Genomic DNA, 25,318 nt, shown 5'->3' with positions numbered 1-25,318 from the left:
AGCCAGTTTGCTCCACAGTTTATTGAATAGTTATTACCCCACTGATGTGAAAGGGACCTGGCCCCAGTCCAAACACACACAGGACACAAAGCACAGTTCTGTACTTTGTGTCCTGTGGTGGCCCCATCTTCTCTTTTCCATTTTTAGCTTCTTTTTATATATGAACTGTAGAGGCAATAAGAGAACAGAGGAGGAAAATTTTTACCGGGACTGCAAATTTAGACACAATTTTTTTTTTTTTTTTTTTTTTTTTTTGTGGTACGCGAGCCTCTCACTGTTGTGGCCTCTCCCGTTGCAGAGCACAGGCTCCGGACGCACAGGCTCCGCGGCATGTGGGATCTTCCTGGACCGGGGCACGAACCCGTGTCCCCTGCATCGGCAGGCGGATTCTCCACCACTGCGCCACCAGGGAAGCCCTATAGACATCTTTATGATGTTATCTTTCTGGCCAAGAATAAGATAGTCTTACCATTATTAATTTGAATGCTTGGGAATTTAGTCTTTTTCAACATCGGAATGCATACTATTCCTTATTTTTGAAGGCAGTACCAGAAAAGTCACTAACTGCCATAGGACTTGAGAATCAGGCAGGATGGATCAATCTCACCTGGTCCAGTGCTTTCAGTTCAGAAACAAATGTAGGCGCAGAGAAGTGAGATGGCCCAGGTCACACAGTGATTGGGGAGTCAGGATGGGAGGGATCCCTAGGTCACGTGCCTTCCCAAACCATCCCGAGGCTGCAGGCTGGTGAGATACCCAAGCCACGGGGCTCCAAGCAGCTTCCCAGTCCCCTGCCCCCACGTGTCCCCGTCACACAAAGTCAGCGACCCACAATGAAGAGAAAAGTTATTTAATTATTTCTCCATCTAAACTCTTAAAGCGCTCAGTGTTTTCACAAGTGCAAGGGGAGGGACTGCTCTCAGCCAGCATTTTACCAGTGATTCCGACATTCGCAAAGAAACTCCAAATCACCGTGCTTTATACTTATTTTAATTTCTGCACTGGAAAAGAAAAGGAAGGTGTAACTGAGGACAGGTTAGTTTACAGTGACTCCATCTTTGCCTTTAAATTAATCTTTGCTCTTGGTAACAGAGGGGGATAGAAAGACAGGAAAACATCAAAGCACGAGAGTGAACCGGTGACCAGGATGCCTCTCCGTCCTGCTAACTAGGGATCTAAAAGCCTAGAGGCAGCGCCGTAAACACTGAGAGACATCAGTTAAGATACATTAAAAAAAAAAAAAAAAAAAATCCCCACGATTCCATTCTCAAAATCAAGCACAGAAACTGACAGTGAAACACGGGTTCCACGTGCACCCATTGGCCAGGAACGAGCGCCACCTGCTCTACAGCATCCACCCTGCCGGCCAGGAAGGACCCGCAGGTGGGGAGTGGGAGGGGATGCAACCTCCCGGAGCCACAGGCGGGTCTGTGTGCTTTGGAGGCTCCGCCTCTGGAATGTTCTGCGCAGGCAGGCGGTGGGTTTGAGTCACGTGCCACACGTGGTTGAAGTGCTCACTTTATTTTCCATGTGCAAACTGTCACCGTCTAAAGCTTTCAGAAGGACTTGTACAGACAGGATCACCCTGTGAGCGAGCAGACTGGAAGGAGGCAGGGTCCTCCCCAGGGGCGGGGCCGAGGACGGGCACGAGGTGAGGCCCCTCCCCCATGGGTGGGGCGGGGGCGGGGCGAGGGCGGGACACAGAGAGAAGTGACTGGAGCTAGCTGTGTTCAACCCAAGTCCCTGATTCGGTCGGTCCGAGGAGGGCTCCTCAGTAGGCGATTGTCCACTCTTTGACAGAGGCATCGTGGGAGGTCGTGACCAGCGTGTGCTCGTCCAGCCAGGCCAAGCTGCTCACGTGGTGGAGCCGGTGCGCATCTGGGGAGAAAGAACACACGTTTTGAGCCAAACCCAGGAGCTCTGCTCCCACAGGTACCTCAGACCAGAAGATGGGAAACCCGGGCCGAGATCACCCACAGGGCCACCGAGAAACCCAACAGGATCCTGGTCAACCAGACCCCTTTCCTCTTCTCAGTGGGGAGCGTCTGGGTAATGGGAGGGGAAGCAGGTATTCTCAGCCCCTCACCACTGACACTCCCGGATCAGCAGCGATCCTGGCTGCAGCTCCCAGGCACCAGCACAGTCCTGACAACCACAAACGCACCTTGGAGGCAAAACTGCCCCTCCCCCCAGGGGGTGAACAAGTCTTTCTACGCATAAAGCAACAACGTACAGACAATACACAGACAGTGCACAGTATTTCTGTGGTGTTAAAATGGGGAGATGAGGAATAAAACGTTGAGAAACACAAGGCTGGGGTACCCGTGCACACAACAACCCGACCTCAGGCCAGTGCACGCCCAGTGACCTGTGACCCCACAGCCCAGACAAGGACTGGACTTTCCACCCTCTACCCTGCGAGCTCTTGCTGCCTCTTGAACTTGCTCGAGTCTTACTACAAAACTGCTGCTTTCTGTGGAGACCAGGATGGCCCATCTGAGTCTGCTCTGTCCCCGCCTCCATCCTGGACCAACCGCCTACCCACCCACTTGGGGTCAGCTTGCTGGTCCCCTCCCTCCCCGTGCTGGGCATGGTAAAAAGCTCTGTGGGGTTGACAAAGAACAATTTTTGAATAGGCAAGGATCCCACTTACATTCAAGACAAAAGGCTGCCTGCCAGGTAAAGAATGGATGGAAAGGGACCAGAGCCCATGTAAGGTGGTGACACGGGAACAGGAGATCTGAGACCCACCTGGATGGGTAGGGTCCCCACCAGGGCCACGAGCCACTGAAGTGAGCTACTGCCACATGTGGAAATATGTTGGGTTAAATAAAATTTACTGTTAATAATTTCACCTGCTTCTGTTTTAAATGTGGCTGCTAGGAAAATGTCAAGTCCACGTGTGGTTCTTGTTATACTTCTATCGGACACTACTGTCCTAGAGTGAGAAGCCAGTTATGAGTTTATATTGAAGGGGGGGGTGGGAGAAAGCAGGTATTACAGTCTGAATGTCTGTGTGCCCCCAGAATTCCTAAATCAGAAATCTAACGTCCAAGGTGACGGTGTAGGAGGTGGGGCCTTTGGGAGAAGCCCACCTAGGTCACAAGTGGGATGAGCGCTCTTATACAAGAGGCCCCTTCCACCACGTGAGGACACTCGATGAGAAGTCTGTGACCTGGAAGAGGACCCTTTCCCGGCCAAGCTAACACCCAATCCTCGACTTCAGCCTCCGCAACTGTGAGCAGTAGACTTCTGTGCTTTAGGGGCTGCCTAGTCTGGGGCATTTTGTGACAGAAGCCCGAACAGACTAAGACAAAGGAGATGCCAGGAAAACCCTTTTACTCAGTGTGTGTCCCAGGTACTGAGACCACCTGCTTTCACGCTGGGCACACGGGCGTCCTCTGCCCAGACCAGCAGAGCTGATGTTTGCTGGAGCACCAGGCCTCCATAAGGCCACCTCCCTGAAGCACAGAAAGGACCCCTGAGCCCTGGGGACACCTCTCCGGAGCTGCCTGGGGAGCCGAGGAGGGCGTGTGAGTCACCTTGGATCTTGACCCTGGTCTCCGGGTCACTCAGGGTCCACACGTACACCATCATGTCCATGCCGCCCGAGGCGAAGTGCTCGTTGTCTGGAGACCAGGCCAGGCAGACGATCTTCGCGTGGTGTCCGTAGAAAACGTTGTTCTCCTGGATGCAGATTAAAAATAGGTGGCAGGTCAGGGTTCAGGCCAGAGTGAGTGGGCATCATGTCACCTAACCTTCATGAGGGCCAGTGCTCATGAAACGCTTTCTCTGTGCCTGGCTTCTGAAACTCTCACCAACTCACTGACTCCTTGCAACAACCCCAGGGTGCCCACTGCTTGAAGGCACAGAAAGGGGCAGCCCGAGATCAAACAGTAGCCACCGTGCCCCCCAGGACCCGGGACTCCAGGGCTGCCCTTGTAGCATCTATCACATGGGCCAGATGTGCCCATTCACCTGCACAGAGCTCTCAGCCTAGGGAGGGGACAGAGAGAAGTGCAAGAACGGGAGGCGCGAGAAGATCTCGCCTGGCGTGCACGGAGCTCTGTGCATATGCGGACGGAGGAGGGGGCTGCCCAGACACGCGCCCTCACGCTGGAGCCCCTCACCCTGGAGCCCGGGTGGGGTGGGTGTGGCCCGCAGGCAGGCAGACGTGTCTACAGGAGCCACGTGTCTACCGCATGTCCCAACCTCGAGCCACACTGTCTTACCCAGGGGGTCGACATGACCAAAAATAACGCTTTCTACTAAAGCTTTAGGAACACTTTTACTTCAGAGCAGTCCATCTTGTTCTTAATCCCTATATTAACCATGATTTTCTTCTTCAAGGTCGCCTCTTCCATCTTTTGTTGATCCTACTCTACAGATTACTTAGCACGCTGTAAACAAGGCTTGCTATATGCAAATGAAATCGCTTAAAGTGTGATAAACGCAAAATCTGATAAATGTGACGCTGAGGTGGAAGGGAACCTCCTGGGACGTGAAATGTTCTTTATGTTGATGGAGGTGTGGGCGTACGTGCAGGTGCAGGCATACACACAGCGCTGGTGTGTATACTTACGTTCCCACTCATGCTTCATTATATGTAAATTTTACAGCCAAAGAAAAAACTACTAAACTCTAGTTAATAATATGTAGGCTGATATATTATACAGATGCCTGTAATTTCCTTTAAATGCACTAAAAAATTAGATTACTAGATGGATAACGTGACATAGTAAAATGGTAATGGTAGGATCTAGGTGGTAAATTCTTTTGACTCTGCTCTAGGTTTCAAAACTGTCCAAAGTGTTGAAGCTTGCGGGGAGGGGGCCAGGCTGACTCCATGGGAGGGACTGGAGGACCCTCCATCTGCCCCATGCCCTGTGGTCCAGTCACACCCGGCGGGGGACCGAATCCCTCCAGAGTGCAGTCTTGTTTGTGAAACGCAACTTAACACTACCCAGCAGGGTTGGCTGGTGACACATGGGCACTCTCACACCTCACACGACAGTGTCCTTGGCTGTCCTGCTCAGAGTGGCATGAGCTTCCAGGGCCTTGGCAACCGGGGCCTCTCTCTCACCCATCCACCGCTAGGGAACCCCCCGCCCCCGAGTGCAAGGCCGCATCCGGACGACCAGCGCCCACACTTTATAGGACTTGAAGCAGCAATGAGATTCAAGGGGAAAAAAGAAAAAAATCCAGCCTAAGCCTTTTGACAGAGGACAAAAATAAGGTTCCAGAAGTCACTGAACCAGGCCACCCAGGTGAGCCAACCAGCCTGATTTCACAGCAGCCTTGCTGCCACCCAGGCCCCTAACTTTTTGGTAGCTGTTGTGTCCCGGGCCCACAAACTGCTGGACAGCAGGGAAAGTCTCCTTTTCCCACGTCATTCACGCTCTAGGAGCAACGAAGCCACGTGTCCTGTGCACCTGCCCGGTCGGTGACGACAGGGGAGAGAGGCCACGGCCCCCTCCAGCCGTCTGCGCTGCCCAGTGTGGAGACAGGGAGGGGGTCTGCCCGCTCACCGAGTAGCCGTCAGCGATGCTGAAGACCGTGACCACTTTGCTGGCGTCGCACACGGCGAGGAAGGCGCCGTCGTGGGAATACGCCAGGTCCGTCACAGGGCCCTTGGCCTCCAGGAGCTTGCCCTCGTCCTTCAGCATGGTGCCCAGGATGGAGTATAGGCGGACGTTCCCATCCTGTGGGAGGACAGAGGGGCAGTGGGTCACTGCCGACACGTGAGTGCGTGCAGGCGCGCGCACACCCCCACACACACTCCCCCGACGCCCTTCTTTTTGGAGGGAGGCGCCAGGGTATCGGTAAGAAGCAGTGCCTTTCCTCCTAACTGCTGCCCTGGCTTGGCCACCTGCCCACGTGCTAGCTCCTGTGCCAGGAGAGCTGCTCCTTTGTCCCCCTGGCACCAGAGGGCGACTCCTACAACCCTGCGGCAGCTCTTGTGGTTGCACAAGCACAGTGGGCAGAGTTACATTAAAATAAGTCTAATTATTACATTAAAATTACATTAAAACGCAGAACCCCCCAATTGTGATTCTGCGTGTTTGGGGGCTCACGAGTCTGCCTTTTCCACAAAAACTCCAGTTAAGTTCCAGCGTAGGCGTCCACAGGCCAAGCTCTGAGAAGTACCTGTACACGAGTTAGCTCTCCAGCAAGGGCCCCTCATCCACCCTGACTGTCCTCGGCTGGAGCCATCTGCCCCGTGCCCTGTACCCCACACCCGGCAGGTGCCCTCAGGCACCAGGCTCCTCTCCCTGCTCTGTCGAGCCCGGCTCCTAGAAAACTCCCCATCCTCGTAGGGCCCAGGCACCTCTCCTCAGGGGCCAGGAAATGAGGGGAAAGGGCAAGGGACAGAGGAGCCGCCGGGATGCGGGCAACAGGAAGTCAGACTCGAGGGGAACGGAAACCCTCAGGCTGGCACTCCACTCCACGGGTGTGAAGAATCTCCTGTCGCCTCCCTGAGCCCAGCGAGCCCGGCTCGGGACGCAACTCCTTCTCCACGTGCTGCATCCACGAGCTCCCCAGGCCAAGGCATCCCTGCCCTGTGCCCGCACCCCAGCGGAGCCCGCCTCACTGCCCGGGACCCTTGGTCTCCCGGGAGGCTGCTGTGTCACCAGGGGCTGGCAGCCTGGGGGGAGGGTGGCCTCACAGGGCAGCCCAGGGAGGCTCTCACTTGGGCGGCAGGAGGCACCCCAGCTGGTTCCCGCCGCCATTCCTCCTGCCCTGAGGCAGCCCAGCACCCACACAGCTCACAGCGCCCCCAGCCCGGCCACATACCCCAGGGCGGAGGGCGTGGGGAGAGGGCCTTACCGCACCCCCGATGGCCACCGTCTCGCCACCCGGGTGCACAGCCACCACCTCGGGCTCATAGCCGGGGCTGTCGATGCTGAAGCACTTCCTCTGATCCTTCAGCAGGACGATCTGGGAAACACACAGGCAGCCGTTAGAGAGAGGCCCTGGGACAGACGGCCCAGGCCTGGGCTGGGCTCCATCTTCGACCACTGGGGGGCCAGGCCGGGGCTCCAGCCACACTAGGTGGGACCGGCCCCGGCCCTGTGGTGTTTCTCCCTCATCCGTCAATATGAATGGTGCTGTTATCACCACCCGCACGGGCTTCGTCGAAAGCCATCTGACGCCTGAACTTTAGTTCCTCCAACTCTACATCGGGTGTAATAAATGATCTTTGCCGAGCCGAGTTCTCCGGGGTTCAAGAGGACGCAGCCCTTGGAAGTGGTGAAGCTATAAGCTGACACTGGAAATGAACAGGACAGGCTAGACTTCCAAGTTCTGGCTTCTCGGGTCCAAAAAACACCCTTTGCGACCCTGACCCGTGGTGTGTGAAAGAACTGATGATGTCAGTGCGTGAGTCCCCGCAGCCCGGGGACACAGGGCTGGCGCCCCACCTGCTGGGAGGGAACCCAGGTGCTGACTGCAGCAGGTAGGCAACAGCGCTGCGAGGCTCTCCACTAGCCCTCAGCCCTGGCGGCGAAGGGAGGACAGGACAGACGGCTCACGGGGAAGTGGCCTGGAGGCACCCAGTGCACCACCCCCTCGACCCATCCCAGCCAGCACCTGCCTTGGCTCCCTCCTACTTGACAGGGCAGCACACGGTCCGCGGACGGGGCTGAGCGCCCGGGTGTGCAGGCCCCACTGAGGCGCCCTGGTGGCCCGGCTCAGCCCCCTGCTGCTGGGGGTTGGTGGGGTGGAGGGGATGGGATGGGTCACACGCAACGGCTCATGAACTGAACTGAGCCTCGGCCTCCCAGGGGTAAGAACCCAGCAGTGCCTAGACGTCACGGAGACGGAATTCAGGGCTCAGAATAAACACCATGCCTAGCAAAGGCAAACAACAACAGCAGCTGCAGCCCACCGTGTGGGAGCCACGCGCCTTGCTAAGCGCGGTGTGTCCGTCCCTGGGATGGCAGGGTCACCTCCTGGTGTATAGGAGCAAATGAGATGCAAGCCCCGCAGCTCTCAGGGCCATGGGGTCCCAAAGCCCCGCCCTGGCAGCCACAGTGTGCCTTCCGCCCTCTGGCGCACAGCCCAAGGCCGCCTGGCACGGTGACCCTCCACCGCCCTCACCCCCTCTCGCCCCTCGCTACCCGCTCCTGGTTCTAATTCACTGGACCGTCCCCAACAGGGTAGCCTCTCTCTGTGACTTCTCTGGCTTCACCCCATCGCATCCCTGCTCCAGCCACCAGCTGTCCCAAGGGCAAGCAGGCCCCTCCCCGCCCTCGGGGTGCGTTGCGGGCTGTGCTGTTGGGTAGGGGAGGCGAAGCACCAGGCGGATGGGCAGCAGCATCCTCCCCAAAATTTGCTACAGAAAACGCACCTTGAGAAACATTCACCTGCGTCATCTGCCCGACTCCGGAAGCGCACTTACCCACCTACACCCGACAGGGAAAGGCTGGGGGCACTGGCCCAAATCTGCCTCAGGGGCAACACTTGAACGTGGCTGTTCCCTGACCTAAAATCGCGGGCCCCTCCAGGACATCGTGCGGACCCTATGACCAGCCATGGGGAGTTCGGGTCAGGACGCCCTAGAGAACCAGGGCAGAGACAGTACATCACAGGACGATTGTCACACCTGATCCCGTGGGCCCTGGACTCCTTGGAACCTGGGGGTTGGACCCTGCACTCGCCAGCCCCTCCCGAGCAGAGCCCCAGGCGGCTCTTCCCTGAACTTCCCCACGTGAGCCCAGCGTGAGCCTCAGAGGACGCAGCCTGTCCCGACCGCAGCTCCAGACGGGAATCTGAGGCCAGTGGGGGGGGCCGAGCCAGGCCGCAGAGCCCAAGGTCTCACCTCTCACCTACAGGCCAGGTGCTCAGACACGAGGCTGGGGGAAGCCCCCTCCACGGAGCGGCAGCCTTCCCGCCCGTCCTTCTAGAAGGTCCTCGTCCAGTCTTTCCCCCACTCGCTAAGGCGCTCACGGCCCTTGATTCCTCTTGCGCCCCCGCTGACTGCCCAGGCTGTCTGCAATAACTGCTTGACAGGAGGTTCGTGTTATCTAGGACACACAGGAATCCACTCTCCCCAAAGCACTGAAGCTCCCAGAACGGAGGAGGGGTGGCGGATCTGAATGACAGCTTTCGGCGGTGGGTCTGTCACTTGTGCCAGTGGGTGGGGGCTCCGTCACACCTGCCTCCTCTGATCTGCACGCTGGGATGCCCAGCCCGCTGACAGATGGTGTCTGCTGCAGAGCAGGATCCTGGATACTTTAAGTGGGTCAGGCTTGGGTCTCAGTCAAGGGTGCTTCGTTCCAGAGATTCCAGGAGATGGCGTGTAGGGACCTTACCGCCTTGAATGAGAACCCAGGCTGCGGGGCTGAACGCCAGACCCCACTGTGCTGAGGAGCGGCCCTCTACGCCACCCGCCCATCACGTGGCCTCAGGGAGTCATGGTCACTATCAGCCTCCTCGCTCATGGAGATGGTACAAGGAGCCCGACACATACTTCCTCATAATCCTCCCTGTGAGCTGCGAGGGATGAGAAAACTAAAGCTCAGAGAGGGTGAGGAAAATGCCCGAAGCCACACCACCCCAATGCTGCAGGGCTGGAATTCGAATGTGAATGGACACAGCTGCCTGGGCCGTGCCTCTCGTGGGCCTCACGGGCGAGGGATGTGCAGGGCGTGACCCTCGAGCGCAGGCTCTCACCAGGCTGCCCGGGTTCAAATCCCAGCTCGGCCCTTTGCCAGACGCAGACTTTGGGCAACTTACTCTCTGTGCCTCGGTTTCCTCACCTGTAAGGCGGGGATGACGCCACGCCTGACTGATAGGACTCCTGAGGATTCAGCGAACACGTGGGAAGCCCCCAGCACACGCAAACGGGGCTCAGTAGAAAGGGGGCTGAATGCGCGTGAGAGGGGACGTGGGGACCAGACACTGCGCAGCCTCAGCCTGAACCAAACCCGGGTGGGAGCCGTACCTGACCGATGCACACGACCACGGTGTAGCCCCCGGGGCCGACAGCCACGCACTTCGGCTGGATGTCCAGTTTCACGACTCCCTGTCCGCTGTGGAGAGGAGGAAGTCGTTATTTCAGTCTCCAGGGGCACAGGGCGGGTGTAAATACACACTCACTGCAGGACCACAGCACTCGGGTGACTCAAGGAAATTCCACCTTGATCTCTACTGCATGAGCCTTGGCTAAAACACAGGAGGGGGGAGGGAAGACTCTCAGGCTCTGGGAGAGAGATGAGGAGTCATGATGCGGGCTGGGACACGGGGAAGGGGGTGGCGAGAGAAAGTGAAGGGATCACTTCCTGTTCCTACGCGTCTGTGCCAAGTGCCGCCCCCATAGCTGCCCTGTCCTGGCTCCTGCCCACGCCCACCGGTTAGAGACCCCGGCATTCCCCGAGCTCTGACCCCACCCGCCCACAGTCATAACCAGTCTCCTCTGCAGGGCCATTAAAATTTAAAAAACCCTGGTACTTTTAATGGGTGAAAATTGCGTTACCTTTACTTTTGGTTAAAACTATGAAAACACAAACTGGAAAAAGTTGCACGCGCAAAAAACTTCTTGAAAATGGTAAATTGAGAAAAATTCCACGTAACTGGCAAGTGTGGCGTCCCCAAGGCTCAGTGGCTCTGTCCCGGGTCCTCTCATGAGCCGAGGCTCAGGGCAGCAGCCCGGCCCCGCGGAGGGCTTCACCAGGGACGTGCTCAGGGAGGGGCGTGGACTGGCCCCGGGCAGCTCTCACCTGTAGTCCCGCAGCACGAGGCTGGTGTACCGCACCGTGTCGTCCATGCTGCAGCTCACCAGCTGCCCGCACTCGTCCACGGTCATCCTGGACACCTGGTTCGTGTGGCCCTTCCCGGCGAAGGAGTCGTTCTCCCCCGTCTCTGAATCCCAGTAATGTGGCGCAAGGGTTAAGGAAGAGCCTGACGTCCAGGACGCGGCGCGTGCCCCCCAGGGAGGCTGCAGCCAGGCCCTCGTCCCGGGCCTGAGGGGGACTCCTCGTGCACGTCCAACTCCGAATTACAGGCAGCAGACGTTCTGGGGAGAGGCCATTTACAACCCCACACACCCAGTTAGACACAGTCCACCCGTCTTCAGAACAGGAACCGGGCAGATCACGGGACTGCGCTGCCCTGTAACAACGGAACAGCACAGCGCCTCCCTCCGAGAGCGAGCTCAGGAGGAAGCTACCTTTCCCTGGCACCCTGCGTACACAGCCCCCCTCCCCCGGCTCTTTCTAGCCGGCTGTCCGGCCCACGGCCCCTCAGCAAGAGGCTGGCTGTGCCCCGTGGCTCAGCCGATGGCCACCTAGGTGCCACCAGGTAAATGGGCCTGGGGCTGACCCACCTGGGCGGGGCCAGCGCGTGGACTGTCAGCTCGAGGGGCTCAGGTGTGAGGTGTTTTAAGTTACAAGATTCTCTCTTCACATGAACAAATGAGAGTCTCATTTGCACCGAAGACTGTTCCCTTAGGAAGCTGCGTGTATATTCCACTCCTGACATGGTCTTGTGAAGGGACCTCCAGACATCGATACTGCACGAGGTTAACCTCACGGTGCATGGACATCGGGGTTGGGCATGAGTGGGGAGGAAGGAGCGGCTCCAGGAGGGGGGACGCTGGGCGAGAGCCTCCGCTGTACCATCTCCTTACGTATGATGGGGTGGAGGGTGACTTCTCTGCCCTCCGCCCTCGGGGCTGAGAGGGACCTTCCCAGGGAGGAAACCCTACAGACCAGGTGGGTCTGCAGAGGTGGGAGAAGCAGGGGGTCTGGAACAGCCCCTCCAGGGGGCAGGGCAGCCGCGGACCAGGAGCCAGGCTGCACGAGGGCAGGCCTCTCTCACAGCCACGACACACGCACTGAGGCGGGCCCCTCAGACGACCCCTCCCACGCTCGCCATCCTGGGAGGAGGGGGTTGGAAGGGCTGCCGGGAATGTCTCAGAGGGACTGCAAAGCCCCTCACCGGGGAGCGGGGGTTCGGTTCCCGCCCAGCTCAGCCGTCGCCGAGAGGTGCAACGCTGGGGAAGGCACTTGAGGCATGTGGGCTACACTTTGCCCATTTTTAAAATATGGGACTCTCCCCGAAGGCTCTAAGTCCTTTTGGATTCTAACACACGTTGATTCTGCTGCTGCCCGTGAGAGGGATGAGACCGACACCAGGTCACAGACGGGGAGAAGCAGCTCAAGTTCAGGGAGGTTCAGCAACCGTTCAAGGCCGCACGACGTGACCCATCAGGTCAAGGCCGTGGCCTGGAGCTGGAGGCCCCGAGTATGGACACAGCACCTCCCAGCAGCCAAGACCCGTCAGAGGAGCCCTGTGGCTGCCAGCCGGCTGGCCTCGCCTCTGGCACCGTGGGAACAGGAAACTCCCGACTCTCCTGCCAGGGGCCCCAGAGCCAGCGCTGTGAGTCAAAGGATATTAATGTGTCCGTCGTGGCTCCCAGAGTAGATGTAAGACTTGCCGCCGTTTTTATGCACCGTCAGGCACTGGATGGATTTGCTGTGGCCCTGTGGAGGAGACAGGCGGGGGGGGTGAGCTCAGGACATGCCATCCTGCCTGGGCTTGCCAGATGCTCTCCACCGGCTAAGCCCCTGGGAGGGGAGGCAGAGCCCTCCACGCCGCAGCCCCAGTGGGCCCGAAACAGCCCCAAGCTGAGCGACCACCTGACAAACCCTTCAAACCCTCGACATCCGGGCCTTCCGACCAAGGCACTCAACCCGACCTGGGGGGAGGACGGGGGTCTAGTGGAAGCCCAAACAGAGCGCCCGGTCACCCTCCCTCCCCACACAAGGAGGAAACGGCCACAGAGGCTGAGCCCCTAGCCGGGGGGAAGCAGCAGTACCGGCAGTAGTCTTGGGAGGGACCAACCCTTGCAGAAGCAGGCAGGGGGGCCCCCAGGCCATTCGGAGGCCCAGGGGGTCCCGGGTGCTGCTAACGGTTCATCCTCTACCCAGAAGCACAGCTCGCGGCTCCAGCTCCAGCCCCTAGCTCGCGAGGATCCTTCTTTCCCAGCTCTCCCCTTCCCCCTGAGGCCGTCCCAGGACTGGGGCCCCACAATTTCCCCGACCGGCAACATGGTGGGCCCAGATCACTCGTCTACAACAAGTTGTCTGCTTCAAGAAAGGCACTCAACCTCCCCTGTGGCTGCTCCCTGGATGGAAACAACCCGGAGGTTTGGTCTAATCACAGTTCTTTCCCTCACCGGAGGCAGGCGGGTCCCTCTGAGCTTTGCTGGCTGTCGCCACGGTGTGGTGTGTATCTTCAGAGAAAGGTACACACAGTTCTCAGAGACGGGAGAACCAGTGAACAGACCCCGAGTCCTTTCCACAGGGCAGCAACCCACCGGCCCTGCTACTTAAAAGCATGGTCCTCAGACCAGTGCTGGCCGCCCCGGGAGCGTCGCCCCATGCAGCCTGGAGACTGAGAACCCGCGCGCAACAAGACGCCTGGCGACGTGTGCACGCCCCCCGCCTAGGGCAGCAGCCTCGCCGGGGACTTGTGAGAAGTGGAGCGCTCCCGCGTCCCACAGATGAACCCTCTGAGCGCCGGGGTGCTGCCCACCTACCATGTTCTAACAAGCAGGCTCAGGTGATTGATGCGCCTTCAAGCTTGAGCCGCAGGGTCACCTGGGTGCGTCTTAAAAGGACCGGCACCTAAGAGCCATCCCTACGGTCTTGGTCTCTGACCGCATCCCACTGGGCCCGCACAGAGGCATCAAGCCCTTGTGGAAGCTCCCAGGTGATCTGAACGTGCGCCGGGGCTGAGAACCGCCACTCTAACTACGTTCTTCTAACTCCAGCTTGCTCCTGGGCTCGCTCACAGCCCGACATTAGCACCAAACACTGCTCGGGACTCCCATACGTGCGGCAGGAGGGCTGGGATGGTTTCTCTGACAACTGTAAACGCCCACGGGGTTCCTGAGCTGACCTGCGGGGGGAACAGGAGCCTGGCTGGTAGCACCTGTGCTGTCGGCGACAGTGACATCAGCAGGCGCAGTCAGGCCCAGGCCTCCATCACTCCCAGGGCGCCCGCAGACACGGGGCGATGCCTGGGACAGCCACCCGAGCCCAGCATCAGGGCGGCTCACGGGAAGCTGCTCTTCTGGGCAGAGGAAGTAGGTAGACAGTAACGCCTCACTCTCTCCAGCAATTCCTCCCCGTCGAATAGAGGCCCAGAGAAGTGACTCTGCCGGGGACCCCTCCCACCTCCCCATGGCTCTGTGCCAGGATGTACACACCTCCACTTTACACTCATCACACTGGGCTGGAAGCCTGTGGAGCAAGTGGCCCCAATGGCCCCATCCTCAGGGCCAAGTCAGATAAACCTCTGTGGAAGCAGAGGGTGCAGGGCCAGCACTGAGGGCCGAAGCAGCTGTCGTTCTGGATCGGCCCTTCCCGTCGGCAACGCCCCACCTGAATGGGATGCAGCAGGCACCGAGCCCACCTGGGCCTCACGAGCTATTCACACAGGGTTAAGGGGGCAGACGGCCAAGCTCGGCCCCTTCCTTTGGGCAAGGTCACCTGTACACCGAGCCCACAAGGGCCGCGAACTCAGAGACCGTGGGATGGGATGTACAAAGCACTGCAGGGCCGGGCGGCTGGCCCTCACTGGGCCTGGCGGGGGAACAGTCCCAGGCTGGCCAACACCAACCCCACAGGGCCCAGCCGTCTCCCACAGTCTGTCTGCACAGCCCTGAAGCAGCTGAGCGAGCGGGGTGTGAGGAAGCACTGGGGTTTGGCCCCAGGAGGCTCAGCTGCCAGGACGGGGTGCAGGATGGAGCTGGGCTATGGAAACCCCTCCCTTGAGGGCCCAGCTCATCCAGGGTGACAGAGCGGGCGAGGCTGACCCTGAGTTCCCACCACAGCCCACCCTCCAGCAGCCCACCCTCCAGCAGCCCACCCTCCAGCAGAAGCAGGTCTGCAACGGGCAGTGCCCAAGCAGGGCCCCAGGACACAGGAGCTTCTCGTCTGGCTGCGATTTCCTGAGAGGCCAAAAATTCCAGGGCTGACGGAGGGGCAAGCACCAGTCGCCACTGGAGGGGACACTCAGGGCAGACCCCGGTGATCGGCCAACCTTGAGTGAGCCGTCCTGGGTGACGAGGACGGGAGGCAGGAACGGGGTCCTCCCAGCCCTCCAGTCACTCCCTGCTGCCCAAACCTCGGGCCTCTGCACCTCGGGCCCCACCGACTTGTCCATTTCCTGCCACTCCCCACCACTCCCTCACGCCTGCCCTGCTCTAACCACAGAGGACAAGTGCCTGCCCACACCCATTCCCACGTTCAAACCCCGCACACTGTCAAGGCCCAGCTCCCAGGCCTGCTGGCCACCCACGTCTGCGGTGATGCCCCACGACGTGCCCCGTCTTGGGTTTCAGCATCTTCCTGGTCCTGCCTCACGAGCGGACACAGCCAGTGGCCTCCTAACCGGGGGAGGCTGATCCCCTCGAGACAAACAACCCTGAGAGCAGGGGCGCGGGCTACTGCCCTGAACCCCAGGCCCCGAGCATCCAGCTTTACAGTAGCTCAAGGGGAACGTGGCATCTGGTCTCCCACCTCTGCTATACTCACATCCCCAAAGCAACCAGCATCCTGCCATTCTACTGGGCCTCACCTCACCTCAGTTTCCCTACGTCTGGCCGGGCGCCCACCTCCCCTCCAGCCAGCCCCTGCACACACAGCAGCTCCACAGCCCGGCCGTACCTTGATGACCCGCAGAGGTTTGCTGGGGTTGTTTTTGTCCAGGTAATTGATGTAGCCGGACAGGGAGATGCTGAGGAGGTGGTCCTTCTGCCACAAGCAGCCCAGCTGCTGGTCCAGAACGTTGGAGCCCATGGTAAACGTGTTGACAACAGAGTTCACGTTGATGTCCCAAATTTTAGAGGTTTTGTCTCCGGAAGCAGAAAGCAAGTGGGTGCTATCGGGACTCCAGCTGATCTACTCAAACAAACGGTGGTCATGGGTCAAGCATTCCAGCGGGGGCAAGAGACTCAGACAGCAGCTTGTCCACAGCCCCCATTTCTGAGCAGTGAGGACGGCCCAGAAGGCAGTGGGACACACCAGGCCATGGACAGGACGAGCATCTTGGCCACTGGCCTCTCCAGGCCATGTCACTGTGTCCCATGTGACCCTGAAGGTCTCTGCCACTGCCCTACTTCTAACCCCTCATCTCAGGCTTCCAACTTTAACACGTGTGTACAGATGACAATAAACGTAGACACGGCCCAACCACAACCACAGACCAAGTTGTGAACACGGACCCATACTTACAGCATAAATGCCGCCGTCGTGAGCCTTGCTTCCTCCCAGTGCACACACTTTCTCTCCTGTCTTCCCGTCATAGATGTAGATCTTTCAGGAAACATAAATAGATGAGGATCACGTGTGCGTGTGTGAAGGCCCAGCAGTTAGCATGCTAAACGAGCTCTTCCTACTGATCCTTGCTCCACCATCAAGAGGGTGGCATCAAGACTGTGGCTCTTACAAAAAAGAATCTAAAAAAAGATGAGTTTCGAGGTCCTTTAAAAGGAGAGAGATGGAGAGACGGGTCTACCGTGCTTTGAGGACGGAGCCCCTTAACTGAGCTGCATCCCAGGAGGGGGAAGAAGGGAGCTGTACATCGAGACCAGCTTTACTAAGTCTGCCTGTTCTGAACCATCGCGGAGGACCAAGAGACGAACCCCTCCCTCCAGGACCCCCAGCCCTCACCTGACCGTCGGCCCCGGCTGTGGCAAATCTGTTCCCATCAGGAGAGAACCGCACACAGTTGACGAAGCGGCTGTGGTCCTGCAGGAAATGGGACAGTTATCCGGTGACAGGCAGTTCAGGAAAGCTCTCTATGCACCACGCGGTCCACAACCACCACGCATGTGGATGCCGGTCCACGGAAGACTTTAGAGCTCAGCGTGAGTCTCAGACCGCCCGCCGTGGCCGGGTGCATCTCTGCCTGGAAGGCCTCCCTCCGCTGTGACGTGCTCCCTGAGCTCCGCAGACAGAAACGCCCCCCACCCGCCTTCCAGCCCTGGAAGGGGGCTCAAGACCGGAACCCTTACGCTTATGAGGCCAGGACGGTGAGGCCTCATCCCCGAGCCCCCAGGGCCTGGCCCGGGCCCGGCACACGGCAGTTGCTCAGCAGGCATTTGCTGAATGAACTGAAGTTTTAAAGAAATTAAACAGTGGTGATGACCTTTGTGGGAACAAGAGTCTGAGTGACTGAGGAGACGTGATCTCCAGGGGCGATTCCGTTACCTGAATAAGTAAATGAACTCATTCTTTCCTCAGTCAAGAAGGGTCTGCATCAGAGAATGATCCTCTGAAAACCCCACCAGCCACCCATGCAAAGCCCGGCTGCTCTCCCACCCCACCTGCAATTCAACTCAAAGTGCATCACACCTGCACCCACCAAGGTAAACCACCAACAATTTTAAAACAGGAGTTGCTGGGGCGGTAGGAACTGCATGTGTTTGACTGTGTAACGTTACGGGCTGACCTGTGTTCTGAAAAGGCAGGTTGACATCCCAGTACCCGTCAGTGTGACCTTACTGGAAACAGGGTCTTTATAGGTGTACTCAAGGCGAGATGGGGGCCGTATCGTGAGCCCTGGTCCAACACCACTGGTGTCCCTATGGGAAGAGGGAGATCTGGACTCGGGGCAGGCACAGGGAGACCACGTGAAGATGGAGGCAGAGCCTGGGCTATTCCCCCACGGCCAAGGCCTGTTTCACCTTCTTGGTTTCTCGGGTACGCCTATCCTGCTGCTATGGCCGAGCCCTCTTGCTCTAAGGTTTGGGTTCTGAGCTGGAGGATGGCCATTTCCCAGGAGGCGCGCAATGCAACAAAAGGAATGATCTTTCTAAACTGGGATCTCTCAGGCCCTCTGACTGTTCTTCCCCCATGACTGTCACTCACCCATCATCCTACCACCTCGAGGGGCCCTGGGGAGCCTCGGGCACTCTTCCTTCCACAGGAGATAGCCTCGGCCTGGAGAGGCTGGGTTCTGAGAGCCCAGGTCTACAGTTTCTCATCCAGAGCTCTCTACGTGAGCAAGTTGGCCCCCAGCCCTGGCCAGGAGGCAGGCAGGCCGGGCGGGGAGCCAGCTGCACGGTGAGGGCCCGGGGCCCTCTGTCCCTTGGGCGGTTCAGAGCCCTCGGTGGGAGGGCTGCTGAGACAAAGCCCCCAGGCCTCTCCCAGTCCCCCCAGGACCACCCTGTGGGAAGGGGAGGACGGACAGGCAGACACAGCTCCTCCTGGAGGAGGTCAAAGGCAAAGCTCTTAAGTGACAAAACCTCCCACACAACTGCCCAAACGTCTGGTCCTCTCGTCCTGACCTCTACTGGCTGACCCGGCCCTGCTGCTCCGGGGGAGGAGGCTGGGGCCGGCTCCCTGGGACGGACCGAGCCCCGACCAGACCCCCCGAAAACCGGGATGCCGAGAGCTCCCCTGGGTGGAGGAGACCACGGGGCCAAAGGGGGGCTGCGGTGGGCGGTGTGAGGAACACGCCGTGAACCAGAGGGACCCTCGGCTACGCTGCAGTTCCGACTCGTCAAACTCCAGGCACAGTGGTTCCCTGAGAGAACAGGGCCGCCCCCTACCCCACACCCAGCTCAGGGGTCAGGGTGCCGCAGCGGGGCAGCACAGACACCAGGCCAGAGACCCCCTGCTCACGCCACTGCCCCACTTCCCTGACCGCCTGCCCCCCTCTGCGCCCCTGGTGCTACAGGGGACGTCACACGTGTGGACGTGTCTGTCGTCCGTCTCCCTGCCGGGGGCAGGGTGCCCTTCCCCAGGCCCAGAACAACATGGGCTCCTCGGGTTCAGACTGGACAGGGCAGACAGCCACCCTGGGGACCGGGCACTGAGGCTTTAGAAAGTTCTCCCTGTCAGGTTTTCTTGCAACTTGAGCCAAGAGCCCAAATGAGCAGGAGACTGATGTCTGCTCCTGAAATAGCCCATTTAAAGGGAGGAACAGTGAGCAGCCCATTAGCCATAAAAATGAGGGCTAAAAATAGCCCGGTCCACAGGGAGGGGAGGCTGGAGGACCAGGAAGGAATGGGCTTGGGGAAATATCATGGGGGGGGTGGTTCAGACAACGGGGCTGGGCTCCTGGCCCCCGTCCCTGCTAACCATCCTGGAGGGGCAGCACCACTCTGCAGGCGCAGCGCCACTCCACGCGGCCACCTCCTGGGGTGGGGCTGTCCCGCCCGGCCTCAGTCACAGCCAAGCGGAGCTCTGGCGGGAACCTCCCCACCGTAATCAACCCCCAACCCTGTTATCACCTGTCCCCCCATCATTACCTCCCCTACCCTGTCATTACCCCTCCCCCTCACCACTGAGAAACTTGAGATGGGAGCAATTAGCAATCATTAGGTAATGCACCCAAGGCCCAGTGACGCAGCGCCACCGGGCGCCACGGCCTGACCAGCCCGTCAGCTCAGGTGTCCCTGGGAGCCCTCCCGGCTCCACCAGCCTCAGCTGTGCCCTGCAGCAGGACTCCTACCCTCCCGCTGAAACGCCCTATGCCCACCTGCCGCGCTCCCTCGTCACAGGCTTGTGGAGGGACCAGCAGTTCAGACGCCCGTGCCCACCACCCGCTGCCTTACCGAGAGCAGCATGCGCCTCCACGGTCCGCGCTCCAAAAGTGGGGGTCCACCCTGACCTGGAACGCTGCCTCGCCCTCCTTCCGGCCACCGCGCCCTCCCAAACCGGGCTCCCTGTTCTCTCTGCGAGGTCCTCCCGTAAAGTGCCTGGAAGGGCAGCACTGCATCCCTCGCCCTGCCTTTCCCGTCACCCAGCACAGATCTGCCTGCCCAGTTACCACTTTCCCCTGGAGAAAGAGGACCTGATGAAGGGATGGAAGGCTCCTTCTAATCCTCTTTGGGCCACTGACCATCCACGGAGCTTTGCCGGGTCACTCCCTCCCATCGGCTCAGGAGTTCACCGGGAGGGAGACCGACCCCGCTGACCTCCCGGCACAACCACCACAGACGCACACACAGCTTTTTGAAAAGCTGGCACGGGGGCCGGGTGGGGTGTGTGTGTGTGTGTGTTGGGGCCAGTGCAAGGCGGGCACCTGATACACACCTCAACGGGGGCTGGGTGGGGTGTGTGTGTGTGTGTGTGTGTGTGTGTGTGTGTGTGTTGGGGCCAGTGCAAGGCGGGCACCTGATACACACCTCAACTCAAACTTCTGTTTTCTGCCCTGTTGTAAGGACACAGGGAACAGGAAAAAAACAACCAGAAAACCTTGCATTTTAGAGCTGAAATTTTACTTGTCTAGGAAGGTGATACTTGTAATAACAGCAGAGACAGAGATTCCTAGAAGGAAGTGTAACTCCCCGTTAGGTGACGTGTTAGACACACAGGTGACAGGTTGCACAGCCCACCCGCACGGAGGAGGTTAAGGCCAGGCGCCCCCTTCACCGCCAGGTGCAGTTGGGTGACCTGCTCTCAGAGGCTTGGGCAAATGCAGCAGGTAGTTTTCAGTCCAGATCACATGGTCACAGACTGACAAGCAGGCCCAGGGCAAATAAGGGTCCTGACACTTGCTGCTCTGAGCAACCATTTCATCAGACACACACTATCCCATGTACTGTGGACACAGCCCTCAGAGGCGCCCGCTCCAGGAATGTCTGCAGTCACCTGGGCAGCCAGCCTGCTCCCCTGACAGAGGGAGATGCGGAGGCTGGAGAGGCATAGAAACTCGCCCAAGGCCATAGTGGCCCAGGTGCACAGACACACAGGTGAGCTAGAGACGCTTAGTGGGGCCTGTTACCACACATCCAGACGTGTCTATCACAGGAATGCACTCAGCAGGAAGAAGGCTCCACGGGAGAGGCAAGGTCCACCTGCCCACTTCTTTTCAGGCCACCCTTAGGTGGCCTGAAAGGGGAACCTAAATCCCTGCGCACAGGACGCCAGAGGTGGACACCGTGCTGTCCATGGCCTCTGTCCCACAGCCGGTCCCCTGTGACCCTGGAGTCACTGCCCCAGGTGGGCTGGGGCCAATTCCAGGGGAAAGCGTCTTCCACCTGGTGTTCCTACAGCCTCTCAGCCCATTTCAGGTTCAGGTAAACAAGGACAGAGGACCAGGCGGGAACCAGGGCAGTCCGGCTAAAGTTGGGCCATGAATCAGCTTCGTCTACACTCTCGCTCTGCCAACACGAGAAGCTGGTTTAAGCTAACGAACTCATGAACAAGAAGGAAAAGCAAATGGACCCCTGCACTCAGGCCAGCAGGGTGGACGGGTGGCCTGACTTGCTCCACATGGCCGCCCCATGTGTCTGCAACACTGCTTTCCTTCCACGCGGGGCTGAGCCTCCTTGGAGTTGTTCTGGCCTGTACTGAAATTTGGAACACCACTTACTCCTTTTTGAGGCAGCAATTTGAACTCGACCCCTCTGTGCTCCTCACATAACCACCCCTTACCCCATGGTCCTGAACAAGGTCAAGAGGAAGGTGGCAGGAGCTGGAACGGGACCGAAGGGCAGCCCCGCATGCTACAGCTTTACTCTGGCCGCGAGGGCCTGGGGAGGGTACATGGAAAAGTCACAGGCTGATCTCAAGTTGTCAGCGCCTTACAAGGCTTTTCAGGTGGGTGTGGGGGACCCGAGTGTCCTCCTGTCCTTCCTGCTTGAGGCCAACTGAGCCTGTTAGTCCTTTCCAGCAGAAATAAACCCAATTCCTCACGGACACTGAGACGTCCACCAGCATCTCTCCTGTCGTCCCCACAGCTCTGCGGGGCCAGTGGAGGAGGGCCGTCTTCACCCCGTTTCCCGGGGGGCCCAGAGGCACGGCCAGCTGGAGGGCCGCAGAGCCACCACCTGCAGCACTGGGCTGCCACCCCATGTCCGCCATTCTTGGTCCACAGCCCCTTCTGATCTCTTGCTAGGTCCCTACACAGGAAGGCCTGGGGACGAGCTGTGTGCCCACCCTGGAGACAGGTGCCTGCCAGGGCCACAGGGTGCGGGCAGCGCTCTCAAGTTAGAAGGAAAACGGAAGAGGAAGAACCTTTGGCCAAGTCCCCAGGTGAGCACACGGAGGAGCCTGGCAGGCTGGTGAGGGCACAGGTTCGGGCCAACTCTGGACTCGAATCCTGGCTCCACTCACCCGCCACCAAACCGCTCCGTGAAGGGTTTAACCCACATCTGCAAGGAAGCAATGAATCCTTCTGCGGGGGAGGGGACAGGGCAAGGAGCCCCGCCCATCCACAGCCCAGATTATGGCCACGTGAAGCCAAACAGAACACGTGTGGCGGGCGTGGGGAGCCGGGCTACTTCGCGGGTACGAGCTGGGACGGCCTCTCGCTGCCAAGGAAACCTCCCCTCCCTCCTCCCCTGGGCGCTTTGCAGGAAGCCCAGTTACCTGACTCAGCCTGACTCACCGGTGTCCCAGGGTACTTTACCCCACTTAAGACACACCGACCTTGAACCATGACCTCCAACACAGTGCCACCACCGCCCCATGAGCAGCAGCCCCGGAGCCAGCCTCTGGGAGATGCGGAGTGTCGGGAGGGACTCCAGGCTGCCCGCCCTGCAGGGCGCAGAAGCCAGCCAGGCCCCGCTCGGTGGCCCCGGGATGAATCCAACCCCATTTTCACTACAAACAGGTAACCTGGGGAGCCCCTCTGCACCCGAGCCGAGACCTACCTGTGTCTGGACGCGCTGCCCACGGCCCGAGTCTCGTCCCCAGGGACCCCCCCCCCCCCCCCCGCCGGACCTTCACCGCCTTCCCGGCCACGTCCTGCCTGCTCTTTGTGCTTCACTGCATTGTCATCAAAGTTAACAGGACTCCTCAGCCAGCCAGTAACATTCGAGACACTTCCCCAGACCTCGGCCAACCCCAGCCCAGACGCCTCCACAGGAAAGAGCTGGCCGTAAAGCAAAGTACCGCGCATCCTCCGCGCTGAGGCTCAGCGCGGTCACTTCCACCCCCACCACCGGTGCTGGCTGCCTTTCCAGTGTTTTCACAAGACAAACTGGGAGGCGGGTTCAAATCCCCTGCCAGGTGCCCTTCCTCGGTGCTCCAGCCTCAGACCCCAGGGCAGGAAACAAGCATCGTGGGCTGCTCTGGGCCTGCGGGCCCTATGCACAGACCAAATCCATGGTCAAACTGCTCTCACGTCCATGTCTCCACGCCCATCTCGCAGATGGGAAAGGTGAGGCTTCGAGGGCTCAGGCACTTGCCTCCGTCAGGGAGCACGTGCAGAGCTGGGACTGAGGCCCCGAGCCATTTATACCCAAAACCTGTGTCACTCCACTGGGGCGTTTAGAGCACATACCCACAGGCAAGGCACCTAACTCTGCTCACCCGGTGTCACTTTACAGGCGTGACCCTGCCCTCATCATCTCTCCCGGGGAGGTGCAGGAGGGAACACCACCAGACATCCCTGGAAGCCCACCTCCTCTGCCACGCTGGTGGCGCAGTGGATCTCAAGCTGGTACAACTAGAGGGCAGGGGGCCGCTGGGCCTGGGCTCCCCTTTCTAACAAGGCACCTCCGGGCCAGGATGCTCACCTGGCCTCACAGCATCAGAGTTGTGCCTACCCCCACCCAGAAACACACACATCATCCCAGGGCCACCCCCCGCCCCATCCTGGCATTAATGCTGTGCGCCCGTGACCTTCTGCCATCAGCATCTAACAGGTCTAGACTCCACTGGCTTCACGTACAAACCATAAAGTTCACCGAAAAACCACCCTCCGGAGAAGCCCACTCACACCAATTGTGAACTTGAACTTGAATGGTGGCCCCTCAAAGAAGGCAGCGCAGTTGTCGTCGCTGCCGGTCACCAGGCGGTACGGCCGGCTCTGCTTGATGTCCACGCTGTTGATGACTTTGTTGTGTCCCGTGATCTCGCCCACAGAAGAGCCGCTGTCCCACAGGAAGACGGCTCCGAACCTTTACCCAGGAGGGGAGTCACAGGAGAGAACAGTCAGTCCTGGGAAGGCCACCACGGGCAGCTGTGTTCCCAGCAGTCAGAGGGCAGTGGTGCTGGCAGGGCGGCCCTGCTCACAACTGTGCTTCATACACGCTCCCCAAAAGAGCCAACACTGACGGCACCCAGGGTTTGTCTGAAGGCCAGGAGAGCAAGCAGGAGTGGCCCCAAGTGCCTCCGGGAAGGGACTGCATGTCCGTGTCTTATGGCCCAGACCCAAGGAGCCTCCCACATGAAGGTGCCTTAAAAGCACCGGCCAGGGAACAGCTCGAGGCTTCATCAGTTTCACAGCAGTTTTAATAAGGGGTGGGGGGCGGGGGAGTGGATGTGGGGGGGTTTGGGGTTGGGCTGGGGACCAGGAAACACATCGGTTACCATCCCCTGCTAGAACGGAGATGCTGCCTTGCTGTCAGCCAGCAGTCAACGAAAATGTATTGTTTAGGTTACCATTTGTGACTGAATGAAAAAGGAATCAAGACCAACAGGAATGACTTGAAGAAAAGCTATGGAAGAATGAACACCTATCAGAACACACATTAAGAGGAGCCTCTAGGTAAGGGAAACAAAGATACGTGTCTGCCAAGTACAAGCGATTGAGGGCGGCAGAGGTGACGGGGAGGGAACCCTGACGGCAGTCGGAATAAGACACCTGGGTTGCCGTTCTGACCCTGCTGGTCACTGGCCCCGTGAGTGCAGCAGCCCCCCGGGGCCGCCCACCCAGCGTCCTGTCGCCCCCTCCTCAGTAAGGTGGCCATGGGGTGTGCCCAACTAGGGAACACATCCAGCCTCACTCTCGGCAGGTGTGGTCGTGGCGTTGCTGCTGGGAGGGACCCCAATAACACTCTTAGGAGCTGCACTGCTTTCACCTGCTCCCTTTCCTGCTTCCTGCTGCCTGGAATGTGGGCAGGACAGCTGGGGTTCTGGGAGGTGAAGGGCCAAGGACATCAGATCAGAGAAGGTGCCTGGGCCCGGAGACAAACCCTGGGGGTTCCCTGTGGCTGCCGTGGTCGTGTGTTACCGAAGCCCACCCTGAAGGAAGCCCAGCACCCACGGGACTCAACACACGCCAGTCCAAGCTGCACCGACGTCACCGCACCCCTCCCACCGGGGGCGTGAGGGAAAGAAAGCAAAGCAAGGGACACAGGCAGGAGGGGCCGAAGCCGGACTCACTTCTCCCTTCCTTCCCCGACCACTGCGATCCTCTTACTGTCTTCTGTCCAAGCAATGTCCTTGATCTTCCCAGCGAAAGGCTGATACTCATACTTCAAGAGGTGCTCCTTCTGCGTGGTATCCCAGATCCTCAGCTTCCCAGATACATCTGCGGACACACAGGGGCGCCGAGAGCCACGTTCACCACTGTGCCGGGGCCACGTGGGCACAAGGCACGGCCACCCAGCACCGCCCAGGGTTTT

The 25,318-nt window shown here is 59.3% G+C and overlaps 1 protein-coding gene across 1 annotated transcript in view; it reads right to left on the bottom strand.

Annotated features, from left to right (window-relative positions):
- Window positions 1-968: 968 nt before the first annotated feature.
- Window positions 969-25,318, bottom strand: part of WDR1 (WD repeat domain 1) — a 39,708-nt gene continuing 15,358 nt past the window's right edge. The window contains exons 4-15 of the mRNA XM_007120642.4: window positions 25,077-25,224; window positions 23,689-23,869; window positions 16,683-16,760; window positions 16,245-16,325; window positions 15,678-15,911; window positions 12,398-12,485; window positions 10,722-10,878; window positions 9,947-10,034; window positions 6,829-6,939; window positions 5,529-5,702; window positions 3,543-3,687; window positions 969-1,878 (exon numbers count right to left, since the gene is read on the bottom strand). Coding sequence (XP_007120704.2) covers window positions 1,772-1,878; window positions 3,543-3,687; window positions 5,529-5,702; window positions 6,829-6,939; window positions 9,947-10,034; window positions 10,722-10,878; window positions 12,398-12,485; window positions 15,678-15,911; window positions 16,245-16,325; window positions 16,683-16,760; window positions 23,689-23,869; window positions 25,077-25,224 — 1,592 coding nt within the window. The 3' untranslated portion in view covers window positions 969-1,771. The remainder of the gene's footprint in view (window positions 1,879-3,542; window positions 3,688-5,528; window positions 5,703-6,828; window positions 6,940-9,946; window positions 10,035-10,721; window positions 10,879-12,397; window positions 12,486-15,677; window positions 15,912-16,244; window positions 16,326-16,682; window positions 16,761-23,688; window positions 23,870-25,076; window positions 25,225-25,318) is intronic.

The sequence above is a fragment of the Physeter macrocephalus genome, chromosome 7 (genome assembly GCF_002837175.3).
Source record: "Physeter macrocephalus isolate SW-GA chromosome 7, ASM283717v5, whole genome shotgun sequence".
Lineage (NCBI taxonomy): Eukaryota > Metazoa > Chordata > Mammalia > Artiodactyla > Physeteridae > Physeter > Physeter macrocephalus.
Note: the sequence above shows the minus strand (reverse complement) of the source record. Positions and strands in the feature narration are given on the sequence as shown.